The 12400-nt window shown below is 55.1% G+C and overlaps 2 protein-coding genes across 14 annotated transcripts in view; one reads left to right on the top strand and one right to left on the bottom strand.

Annotated features, from left to right (window-relative positions):
- Positions 1–3469, bottom strand: part of ZNF821 (zinc finger protein 821) — a 16927-nt gene extending 13458 nt beyond the window's left edge. For 4 of the 12 annotated variants that reach the window (XM_054078416.1, XM_054078424.1, XM_054078413.1 and 1 more), the window contains exons 1-3: positions 3103–3309; positions 2465–2590; positions 453–544 (exon numbers count right to left, since the gene is read on the bottom strand). Coding sequence is in view for 2 of the 12 variants with exons in the window: in XM_054078421.1 (XP_053934396.1) it covers positions 453–492 (40 nt within the window). In the remaining 10 variants the exon portion in view is untranslated. Of the gene's footprint in view, positions 1–217; positions 322–452; positions 545–1833; positions 1853–2464; positions 2591–3102; positions 3310–3361 lie in introns of those variants that run through there. The other 8 variants (XM_054078415.1, XM_054078414.1, XM_054078419.1 and 5 more) reach the window with 6 other exon arrangements.
- Positions 3381–12400, top strand: IST1 (IST1 factor associated with ESCRT-III). 2 transcript variants are annotated; one of them, XM_054078437.1, is made up of 10 exons: positions 3381–3520; positions 5875–5974; positions 6649–6829; positions 7084–7171; positions 7487–7570; positions 7943–8053; positions 8420–8605; positions 9628–9720; positions 10819–10864; positions 11311–12400. In XM_054078437.1, exons 2-10 carry the CDS (start codon positions 5887–5889, stop codon positions 11523–11525), a joined length of 1092 nt encoding a protein of 363 aa, XP_053934412.1. In that variant the 5' UTR covers positions 3381–3520; positions 5875–5886; the 3' UTR covers positions 11526–12400. The 2 variants fall into 2 exon arrangements, with proteins under 2 accessions (XP_053934412.1, XP_053934413.1); XM_054078438.1 differs by having other exon boundaries at positions 3467–3611.

Raw genomic sequence — 12400 nt, 5'->3', positions numbered from 1 at the left:
AAGTCCAAGGCCAGCCAGGTAAGTCTATGGTGGGGCAAAGATTAAAACCTGGGACCCTCTTGCTTTCCAGCCACACACTCAAACCACCTTGCCTAGAATTTCCTCTGCTAGACAGCATGTGCCAGAGCCCTGCACTCACATTTCTTAGCGTACTGACTTGCACTTGTGCCACTGTGAATGCAAAGCACAGCTACAGGCCCTGCACGTATGCACCCACCTTGACAACAACAGTTGTTTGCTCAAGCCTATCCCTGTCCCGTCACGCCAGGACACGGCCAGCTCTCCTGATGCACAGAGCTCAGTTTCTCTTCTTAACAGTCCCTAAGATTAAACGTGAGTAACCAGCATTCCCCATAAATAGTACACTTTCATCATTACCCTCCTCCCTGCCTCACTCCACAACAATCCAGCCAGGGCAAAGATCCCAAAACGCTGTGTAACATAATACTCACAGTGAACTTTGTTAGGAGTGGTCTGTTTCCGACGGGACATGTTTCCCTGGCCTGGGAGCACAGAGCGTTCGTCCCCTTGGCAGAGGGCTCACCTGAGAAGAGAAGAACCTGTCACAAACACCATCGGAAGCTGCACAACCTCCAGCCTAACGCCGCTGGCTGTCTCAGGGTCATTCCCCACCCTTCTGCCCACAGGACTCATTCTGCATCACCGCACTGCAGTCTGGTGCCAGCATCCAACCCGATTCATCAACCACCCGGTACAGGCAGTTCCACCCAGTTTTCAAGCAAAGTTATAAGCAATATTGTCCCCAGCAAACAAAAAAATAAAAGGGACTGCAACCTTGATCCAAACACCCTTCTCTCACCTGTCCATTCCCATGGCGGACAGGGCAAGGGCCTCATCAGCCCTGCAGATGCCGCCCTGTCTCTGTCCCGCACCCAGAGAGACGCTTGTCCCTCACAGGGGGACACGCACCAACCTCCCCAAACTGTACAAGGGAGGCAAGAGCAACCTCTCGTCCCGAGACCGACAGGAAGGACTCAACCCCAAAAGACCCGCAGACAGACAAAAGAAGGAGCCGAACCCGTTTGCCCCGAGACAGACAGACAAAGTGAGTCTGTCAGCCTCCCACTGACAGATGGAGACATTGATCCTATCAGCCTCCTCAGATGGACAGATGGACACAGGGATCCTGTCTGCGTCCTCGAACAAACAGACACAGGGAGACCTCAGCTTCCTCGGACAGACAGACACGGGGAGCCCGACATCCTGCTCAGACAGATGGACAGACACAGGGATCTCATCAGCCTCCTCCAACAGACGGACACACGGAGCCCTCAGCCTCCTTGTGCAGGTGGACAGACACAGAGATCTCATCAGCCTTCTCGGACAGACAGACACGGGGAGCCCTCAGCCCCCTTGGACAGATGGACATGGGGAGCCTGACATCCTCCTCAGACAGACAGATGGACACGGGGATCTCGTCAGTGTCCTCAGACAGATGGACACAGGGAGCCCTCAGCCTCCCCAGACAGATGGACAGACACAGATCTCGTCAGCCTCTTTGAACAGACAGACACGGGGAGCCTGACATCCTTCTTGGACAGACAGACGGACGCAGGGACCTCATCAACGTCCTCGGACAGACGGACACGGGTAGTCCCAGCAGACAGCGGCAGGTGCAAGGCTCCAGCCTGCAGGTGGACGGACACACGGACAGCCCAGACCCCGATGCCGCCTGTGGCCGAGCCCGCGGCCGGAGAGACAGACGGACGGACAGCCAGACAGACGGACGGACAGCCGGCGGCGGCCCGGCCGCTCCCCCCCCGGCCGGCGGCACCCGCTGCTCCCCGCGGGCGGCGGCCCCGCTCGCCTTACCCGCAGCGCCGGGAGCCGCAGACAGACAAAGGGGCCGCCGGACAGACAGACGGGCAAGATGGCGGCGCCGCCGGAGCGCGCGGCGCGGGCACGGGCCGGTGCGGGCTCAGTACCAACCGGCAGCCCCGGTGCGGCCACGACAGCCCCTATGTGGACCCGGTACGAGTGCAGCCCGGAAGCCCCGATATGGTCCCGGTGCGGTCACAACCTCTCAGCCTCACGACGATCTCATAGCCCCGGTGCGGGCACAGCCCCGGTACAGCCCCATAGCCCCGGTATGGCCCCGGTGCGGGCACAGCACGGGTCCGATATGGCAGCCGCAGCAATGCCACCTAACCCTGGTACGGGCGCGCCAGCCCTGGTGCAGGCACAGCTCCTGCACGGTCCCGGTGACAGCCCCGGTACGCACACGGCCCCGCTACAGCCCCGTAGCCCCAGTGAGGCCCCGGTACGAGCACAGCCCCCGGTGCAAGCCCTGGTAGGGGCACGGCGTGGCAGCTCCGGTGAAGGCACCACCTCGGTACAGCCCCATAGCCCCGGTACAGCCCCACATCCCCAGTATGGGCACAGCCCCGGTGGCCCCGGTGCAGGCACAGCCCCGGTGCGGGGTCCGTTCCCCGCAGCCGCTCACCTGTTCCCCGCGGTGCCGCCCCCGCCGGCGGCTCCCGGCCGCCCCGAGGAGCTCATCCCCGCCGGCCTCTCCGCCGCCGCGGGGTCCCGTCTCCTGTCCCCGCGCTCACCGGGGTCCCGGCTCTGCCTGCAAGGTCAGGAAAACCAAAAATTACGGAGCTGCTGTGAATTTAGACGCCGTTATGAACTCGTGCCTCCGCGGAGAGAGGAGCCGCCTACCCTCCGCGGGACCCGGGCGGCCCCCGAGCCAGTCCCGGGACAATGTAAACCCTGGGCCGGCCCAGTCCCGGGCCAGTCTAACCCCCGGGTGGGCTAGCTTAACCCCAGGGCGGGCTACCCTCCCCCGGCTCAGTTGAACCCGGGAGCCAGTCCAGTCCCGGGTTTGGGCCACCTTAATCCCTGGGCCAGTTTATGCCCAGGGCCGGGTCATTGCCGGGGCCGGGCCAGTTTACCCCTGGGCCAGCCCGCTCCCAGACCAGTTTAATTCCTGGGCCAGTCTAACTCGTGCGCCAATTGAACCCCGGGGCCAGCCCACCCCCAGGGCCGGGCCAGCTTAGCCCCTGGGCCTGTTGAACCCCTAGGCCAGCCTGCCCCGGGGCCGGGCCAGACGAACCTCGGGGCAGCCCTCCTCCAGCTTACCCCGGGGCTGGGCCGCCCGGCAGGACCGCAGCCACCGAGACTGCAGCCACCGGGACCTCGCTCTGCCTCAGCCCGAGCCTCCGGCCCTCAGAGAACCGGCGGCGCCTCCGCCCGGGCCCCGGCGCGGCGCCCTCAGCCGCTCCCGTCCCGGCGGAGGCGGGGCTGGCGGCGCGGAGCCGCGGGCGGAACGTTAAGCGGGCGGAACCTCCGCGCCGGGAGGGGCGGGCGCCGGCGGGATCCAATCGGTGGTGACACATACGCCGCTCGGGAGAAAATCCCTCCGCTGAGTTATTGAGTCACTGAGCGCCGCTCTTCTCGCTTGTGCCGCCTCTCTTCTGGGACGCCGCCGCGTCGGTGCGGCAAGAGCTTCTTAGGGCCCTCGCTTATGTAGCTCCTAGCGGCTCAGCCGTGCCCCCCGGTAAGGAGTGGGCAGTGCCGAGCCCGTGGATCCTTCCGCGCGGGGCGCAGCGCTGCGACCGGCCGCCATTTTGGGCGCGGGGAGGCGGCCGGTGAGTCGGGCTGAGGGCGGGCAGCGGCTGGGGGCGAGCGGCGAACACTGCCTTGAGGGTCCGGTCTTGCCCTGGGGGCTGAGGCGGGGCTGGCGGCGAGGGGAGAGCCCTGCCCTACCCCGCCCCGAGGGCCCCGGTCTTGCGTTGGGGGCGAGGGGAGAACTCTGCCTCGAGGGCCCGAGTCCTGCGTTGGGGCCGGGGCGGCGCTGGGGGTCGATGGGGAGCCGAGCCCTGCCCTGCCTTGAGGGCTAGGGTCCCGCGCTGGGGCCGGGGCGCCATCGGGATGAAGTGACACCGCCTGATCGCCGGGCCTCAAACGATAGGGGTGACCCGTAGGTGATTGGTGTTGCATTGCTGTGTGCTGTTCGATCTGTAATTGCTCACATCGTTGTTACCAGGGGAACTGCGCTGTGCTATTCTTAAGAGTGTGAGAAAGTGTTTTGTTATTGGTAGAATTGTGCTGCGTGAGAAGGTGTTTCGTGGCTGGCATTATCGGTAGAATTGGGCTGTGCCACCTTAATTCTTAAGCGTACAAGATGAGGAAAAAGAAAACTGTCAACACCCCGGCTGACCAACCAGCACGAGCATGGGTGCTTTGTGAAACAGGAGCTGTGCAGGAATGTTGTATCTCTGCGCCCCTTTAGCTTAAAGATAAGCAAGATCCAACTACTTCCTCCTCTTCTTTACTGGGACCTTGGACAGGTTCTGGGAGGAGGGGGGAGGTAAGCAGCTGGGGCTAGACTCTGCTTTTTGGGGTGATGTACTTGTTTTTCAATGGTATAAAAGCTAAGCCCCTTGCAGCAATGGTCAGACCTTGCCCACAAGTAGATGCACTGCATGGACGCTCTCAGTTGTCCAGGGACAGGCTCTCCGAATGCTCGCTGTGAAAAAGGGGCACCCTCAGCCCCGTCAGGATACAGCTACACCAGCCAAGCCAACCCAGTGTCTTCTGCCCACTTCTCTGAGCCAGCCCTGGCCATGGGGCAACTGATTAACGCACTCAGAGCTGCTACAGGCCCAGGCTGGTCGCTGTCCCACTGGAGGTTGGTCCAAGCAACAGCCTGGCTGTGGGGAGGGGCAGGAAGGCCAGGGTGTGGGCCAGGAAGAATTGGAGCGGCCCTCCTGCAGTGATGGGGGCAACAAAACTTTTTAGAGTGGCAGCAGGAGGGTTGTGAAGGAGTGGGCCATGAGCTGGTTGCTACAGAATGGCTGTAGTCTGGAAGAATTTGTTAAAGCAGGTTGTTGTTAATCTTTGTTAATAGTTTAATAGATACTTTTGCAACTTGTGCTGAGACTGTTTCTTGCAGCACTACAGAATTATTGTAATGTAGGTTTATGTTGCAGTTATAGAAGACCAAAACTTGCTTTTTATAGCATCAGACTTATATACTGTGAATATGTTTCTATAGCAATGTTTATGGAGCTTGGTTTGTTCCGTGCATCATTGAAATAACTGATGTGGGAATAGATCACTAAATAAACTGGATGTTTACCAGATAGTGATAAATCTTATGTAAAAATTCACAAAATGCTACCACTTTCCAGAAGTCTGCTTGTCTGTCCTTCAGGTACTGAAGGTCTTCCTATGTGATGGCTCAAGTTTTTTTTTTGACAAACAGTTCTTGGCACAACAAAACGCCGTAATAAAGCGGCTTCTGAGTTAGTTTACTGTAGGACTGATGAGTTGAAGTGGCTCGTGAGAGACTGGGGAAGCACCAGAGTATGCATTCAGGAAGCAGGAAGAGAGGGGAATGCGGAATAGTGACTTTTCCTTCTGACGACAGGACGGTTACAGCCTTAGTTTGCGCAGTCCTTTGTATTAGTCATACAGCTGCTTCACAACTTCCTGTTAATAGGACAGAGATTGGCTTGGTTCTTGCGTTTGACTTTTGTGTTTCTTTAAACACATGATTTTGTCAATGAAATAACAGAGAGAAAGGGGATTTGACTGTGTAACAGTTGTTACAGGTGGCATCTTCAGGTGTTGGTTTACTTCCCTCACCTTTGAAGTCTCTCAGAATGGGAATATCCAGGAAGTTTCTGTTCCCTGCAGATCTTGGTTAGTTACAGGGTTATAAAGTGGGAAAGGGAATGATGAGTGCTATAGGTCCAGTCATTTGTAAATAACTGGATTTAGGAACAGCAGGGCTTGTACCGGTTTATTAGAGAAATCAGGGGGTTTGTCCCCAAGTAAAAGAGTAACTGTTGTCCTTGTGGTGTGAGCAACAGCTCCTGATTCCAATGACTTTTCCTTCTCCCACAGAAAGAGTTTATCATGTTGGGCTCTGGGTTCAAGGCTGAGCGCTTGCGAGTCAACCTGCGTCTTGTCATCAATCGCCTCAAACTGCTGGAGAAAAAGAAGAGTGAGTATTTGATGAGGCAGGTGTGACCCAGGATGCTTTTAGGGTTCAGTAAGCTTGAGGAGAAGGTTCTTGTGGAGTTGGGGTACTTCCATGGGCCAAGTATGGAGTAGCCTTTCGCTCTTCCTTCATGGACCCAAGCCTTGCAGTCTGCCCAGTGTGTGAGTACCCGGAGGAGCAGGCTGGCCACAACGCAGCCTCTGTCCGCCTTCCTGGCAGGTGTCAGACTGTAATTTATGGGGTGTGTGGGGTGGTAGCTGTGGGCTGTGCATGGAAGAATGTGCCGGTTTGTCCCAGGAGGGCCTTTCCTGGGCTTTCTCTGCCCAGACCATAATGGGGAGCTTGCTGGGTGTTGTGGGAGGCTCTCCCCACCTTTACTGTCTGTGCCTGTGCGTACACAAATGTGATCCATAGTTCCAATTGACTCTGCAGGGAAATCGAAAGTGTGGGACGGTTTCTAGCAGCTAAAATTTCACCTTCCTTTCTCGCATGAGTGAGTGTGCTAGGACCTGGACACAAGGGCTCCACCAAGCCGTGACTCAGTGTCTTGCACTGCGGAGGCTCCGCGAAGGGGAGAGAGAGACTCTGATGGGGTGTGTGTGGTGGGGGCCGTGGGCGGGTACAGAAGCAGCAGCCCCTGCCAGTGCAGTGATCGGCTTTGATGGGGTGTCCTGTAGCTGAGCTGGCCCAGAAGGCAAGGAAGGAGATTGCAGATTACCTGGCAGCCGGAAAAGATGAGCGTGCTAGGATTCGTGTGGAGCACATCATCCGTGAAGATTACCTTGTGGAGGCCATGGAGATCCTGGAGCTCTACTGTGACCTGCTGCTGGCCCGCTTTGGCTTGATCCAGTCCATGAAGTAAGCTCTGGCCTAGAGAGTAACCCATGGGAGAGGGTCTGCTGGGCTCGGGGGGCACCACAGGGGGCAGGCCCGGAATACAGAAGGGCACCAATTTGTCTCAGTGTCCCAGGGCTCCAGAGACCTTTTCTTCCCTGGGCAGGGGAGACTCTGAAGCCCAGCATGGAGGATGGGGACTTTAAGGCTAAGCAGATTGAGGGCAGCAAAAATTAGGCTCTTGGTGTGATGATAAGATTGTCTTCTGTTATCCTTAGGGAGCTGGACTCTGGCCTGGCAGAAGCAGTATCTACGCTGATTTGGGCTGCACCTCGACTCCAGTCAGAAGTTGCTGAGTTGAAGATTGTGAGTAGGGTTGTTTGAGGGGTGTTACGCGTGCAGGTTGGAGGTAATGCTGCCAGAAGCTGGTGGAAGCCTTTGGGACTCTGTCTTGAAGGCAGAGGACATGTTTTTGTGGGCTCTGCAGATGGAGACCCTGGTGTAGGTGTTTCTGGAGCATCAGGGGTGGCCAAGGCTGCTCAGCTGGGGCACTTCATGGCGGAAATGAGGGTGATCTGTGGGAGGGGAGGTGGGCAGCTGTAGGGGCTACAGGGGATGTGCAGTGTGTGGTGGGGGGAAAGCGGGGGTGTGCACCTTCACAGAGTTTTTCTTCTGCTGCAGGTTGCTGATCAGCTCTGTGCCAAGTACAGCAAGGAGTATGGGAAGCTGTGCCGGACAAACCAGATTGGGACAGTCAATGACAGGGTAATGAACTGGTGGAGCAGGCAGAGCAGACAAGCCTGCCATGGCTTTCTTCCCCTTTTCCCTGTGGCCAGTGGCTGATGCCTGTGGCTTGCTGCGGAGCTGGGTGGGCCAGCTGTGCTGCTGGGGACCTGTCTACCTGGGAGCATGGCAGCATTGGGCCCTGTGGTGCTGCCTGTGGGTGGAAAGGAGCAGAGCGTGTGGAGCCCTGGCCTATGGTTGCCAGCAGCCTCCTATGCAGCAGTGCTATACTGGCAGGAAAGGCTCCCAAGGCTGCGCTGCGCTCCCCGCAGCAGGCAGCCCTGGCTGGAACAGAGCTCTGTTGTGCTGCGCTGCCCCAGGCTTACAGAGTGTCTCTGCACCCTTGTGTTCCAGCTGATGCACAAACTGAGTGTGGAGGCACCGCCCAAGATCCTGGTGGAGAGATACCTCATCGAGATTGCAAAGAACTACAATGTGCCCTATGAGCCTGACTCAGTGGTGATGGTGAGTGAGGCATCTGCACCTCTGGGGCTGCCCTTTGTGTTCCGGTGGCTGAAATGTCCCATTAGTGCTGTGTGGGGCTTTCGGGGGCATCACAGCAAACTCGGCGGTAGTTGTGCTTAGGTATCTTCTAGACAGCCCTAGTGAAGGATGATCCTTTCTCCTTGCCACAGCTCTTTGGTGTGTGGCTTTAGTCATGCTGTAGTCTGGTTCCTTTTTGTTGCCATTACTATTATTGTGTAGCTGCTCTTCTGCCCTTGTCATGCTGTCCCATCTTACCCAGTACGAAATGCTGCAACTAATGCTCTTCAGAGGGCTGTGATCAGAATAGATACGTGTTGATGAGCAGAATTCTTCCACCCTCTCCAGGCTGAAGCCCCTGCAGGCGGAGAGGCAGATCTGATTGATGTGGGATTCACAGATGACGTGAAGAAGGGAGGAGGAGGTGGTGGTGGATTTACAGCCCCGATGGATGGATTGGTACCCATGCCAGTGCTGATGCCTATGCCCATGCCAACACCAAATCCACCCTTCTATCAGCCTCCAAAGGGACCGGTAAGTGCCTTTACTCCGAGCATTCCTTTTTTCTGTGGAAGACTCCAGTTCAGTGCTTAGCCCTGTGCCTGCTGATTGGGAAGTGTATGTACGTGATAGTTTGATGTGTCAGAAGGCCATTGTGTTACTGTGAGACTGAGATGGAAATTGTTGGCAGTACAGCTGAAGCTTCTTGTAGCTTCTTGACTGTGGAGGTTCCTGCCCCTCTTCTCCAGCCGTCTCTCTTTGCCTTCAGGGAGCAGAGGAGTCCAGACTTAACTCCTGAGGCAGTCTTGTGACTGTCAGGCTTTTGGCCAGGGGTTGGAACGGCACTTTAAAGTTGGTAGGCTGGTCGTGTGCCAAGATTCAGTCAAAAAAATTGGGCAGTCAAAAAAATCGGGTGAGTTTTCTGGGGTAGGAAGGGCACAGAAAAATGCAGAAGCGCCCTGCCTTCAGATCTACAAGGGGGATGGACTGGGTCAGTGGCTCTTGGAGATCAGTTGTGAAGGTGGAATGTGGGAGCTGAAAAGAGCATCATTCTCTGTATTCAGTCATTTACAGGATATCCGTGTAGGCTGGAGAATGGCAGAAAAGTGGGATGACTTGGAGTCTTGATATGATTCCAGCAATGCTACAGTGGTTTTAGGGGAAAATCTGGGCCAAGTTTCATCAGCTGGCTGAAGGCCCAGGCATAAATATGCCAAGGACTTATGCCAAGTCTAGGTCTTTGAGGCACCATTGTCGTATTACCCTTTTTGTCCTGGTACTTCTAATGCCTTAAAAGGTGACGTGCTGTCATTCTGGTTCTCCAAAACAACCCACAGGCCTGTTAGCTGGGTGCGGTTGCTCCAGGTGGTTGTATCTGACTTTAAAATGGGGAATATTTTCCTATTAAGTATAAACTATAACAGGTTGGATATTTGCCTGCATTTATCTTGGACTTACTTTCTCCTGACTCCTGTAGCAGCTGTAGGAGTGTTGTCTCCAATGGCTGCTCTTCCAGGTGAGTAGTGTGGTGTATTGACTGTCATCGTCCTGTACAGGATGACTTCAGTGGCCTTCCAGTGGGGACCTACCAGCCTTTCGCTAACATCCATCCTCCACCAATTCCTGCAACCCCACCAACGTACGAGCCTGTAAGTGTCTGAGCTGAACCACTATTGTAGGCAGCAGAGAGAACCTCAAAGAGTGCAGTGGTAGCCGCAGAAAAGGCAGATGTTTCTTGAGGATGTTGCTGTCAACCTTTGGAGCTTTTAGGGTGGTTCTTGGCAGTGCTTACGGGTATGGTGAATCACTGGGTGCATGTGATGGGAGAATGACTTGTGAGGAGAAGCTCCACATTCAGCAGTGTGTTTTGACTGCAAAAGAAAGCAAAGATCTGTTTTATTGCATTGTTAAAATGGTGATAAACAGTTAACAAGTAGAGTCTGCAAAATACTGGGGTTTTTTTTCCCCCTCTGGAGGTTTTACTAGCTTCAGTCCTTTTAATTATGGCTTTTCAACTAATTAATTGTTCACCTGCATGAGAATTTTGGGTGACCCAGATAGTGTGTTTAAACACTCTTCGTTTCCCAGGCTCTTCTCAGTCTTTGGGGACAGCAAAGGAGAGGCTGTAGTCTTCTTTTTCTATGCTTGTCTGTATTTTTGTTGCTGCAGTTCACGATCTCATTTTGCTCTCAGTGAGACACTGCTTGTTTTTGCAGTATCCTGAGTAGGGATGAGCGTAGCTGAGCACCCGTGTGCACTAGCACCTTGCACTTGCTGCACAGCAGCCTGTGAGTCCAGGAGATGCAGGTACAGATGCAGCAGTTGCCAAATGGGTAGAGAGGGGTGGCAGTGACTGCAGCCCACCAGGAGAGAGAAGTTAACACCAGCACAACTGACCACGACAGGGCCTTTGTCCCAGACGGACTGAGACACTTATCATCCTCAGTAAATATTTTAGACCTGCTAGCGGATATGCTTTGTTTATCCGCTTCCAGAATATGGCTAGTAAAGCTCCTTTGATTGACCAGGAGAGAGAGGAAAGATGAAGCACTGCCTTCTTTTCTTGGGAAGAGAGGCAGATCCTTCTGAGTGTGCTGGAAGCCAGGGTTGTCTGCCTGCTTGGGGAGGGGTGGGGTACACGTTTCTCTGCATGGGTGTGGCTACTGCTGCCCTTGAGCTGTGCCTGCACAACTATGGTTCTGTATCTGGTAGGAGAGTGCGCTGTGCTGACTGACTCTCTTTCCCAGATTGATGAGCCTAATGCTGACAAGGACGCTTCTGTACCAGCAGCTGGTGAGTATGTCAAGCGAAACGGGAAACTTAGGGTGGTCGGGGCTGTGGTTGGCTTGGCATCCCAGTGTTGCTGGGAGAAAGTTTTCCCATATAGGGAGCAACGCATAGAACTTGACACATCTTGAGAGCTGGATTTGAGTTTGGAGAGGACTGATGAAAATGGAGTGCATCTTCTCGAAGCATGGAGGATCCAGACTCTCCTGGGGAAATCCATAACTTGAGTTTGACTTTGGAGTCAGTACTGGCTCTCTGGCTTAAGCTGTCTCATCAGACCAAGTATTGCAGGGTAAAATGAGAAAGCAGCAGCTCTGAGTGATGAATTTTTACATGGTGCAAATAATACTGTTCTGCAGCAAGAGAATGAGAGAAGGAAGCACTAAGAGAGTAGAGGTAGCTGTTACTCCCTGAGTGAGGTGAGGTGAGATGATCTCTCTTGTTCCAAACAGAGCCTGGGCCCAAGTTGGAACCTTCTCCTAAACCAAAACCAAGAACCAAACCTGCTGGAGCTCCTAACACTGTTGATAACTTTGTGCTGCCTGAATTGCCATCCGTGCCGGATACACTGCCAACAGCATCTGCCGGCGCAAACTCTTCTGCCTCTGAAGACATTGACTTTGATGATCTTTCTCGGAGGTTTGAGGAGCTAAAGAAGAAAACGTAAAACTGACTGGGCTATAACTGCACTGTGAGGGGAAGGAGCTGCGACAGCCACTTCTCTCTGAAACACTCCTCTGAAACTGGTTTCCTGCATTAACCTCGAATGAACGCGCTCTTCTTTTTGAGCTCTCTTCCTGCTGTACTTAAATCAAATACTGTCGCTTTCTGATCTTAGTTGCTCCAGGAAGTGAACTGTGGGGAATCTTGTGAGACTGGAGCAGGGAACAGCCCCTGTCAGTCTAGGTGGCTATGGAGGAAAGCTGCGCGTGACGTTCTGGGTGCCATTGCTGGCTGCCTCCTCAGTGGCTCTGTGACCCCTCCTGCAGAGAAGGGAGACGAAAGCTGGAACAGGATGGAGCTTTATCCTCTCTGCCCGTGGTCTTGGAGGCAGCAGCATCCACACATTTGCCCCTCTCTGCTGGGTGATTAAATTTCCCTTTGGAAAGACTTCTCACTAACTGGGACAGGAATAGTCATGAGCTCCAATTGTAGGTGGTTGCGGTTGCCTTGGAAGCTGATGTCCTCTTTGGCTTCTGCTTTTGGAGAGCCCTCCATGGCTTTCCCTGCGTTCTCAGCAGTGTGTCTGCTCCCTGTTCCCAGGAAGGCAGGATTGTACACAGACCCACTCAGGGCTGTGTTCTGCCCGGTCTCACTGGGAGCACAAACGGGCCAGAGAGACCTGGCCTGCGCTGCGGGCTGCACCCGTTCCTTTCCCACGGGACACGGGCTGCGCACAGAGAGCCGAGGTCCAGGCGCTCTCCCAGGGTAGGGAAGTGCCCTGCGCTCTCGAGCCTGTACCTAACACTTTCACACAATATTTCCTTCGAGTTTTTGATTTGTATCTTACAGGTTGGGACCTAATAAAGTTTGGGATTGGGA

Source organism: Cuculus canorus, chromosome 13 (assembly GCF_017976375.1).
Source record: "Cuculus canorus isolate bCucCan1 chromosome 13, bCucCan1.pri, whole genome shotgun sequence".
In the NCBI taxonomy this organism is placed as follows: Eukaryota; Metazoa; Chordata; class Aves; order Cuculiformes; family Cuculidae; genus Cuculus; species Cuculus canorus.
The sequence above is the reverse complement of the archived record's forward strand: the minus strand, read 5'-3'. Positions and strand labels throughout refer to the sequence as shown.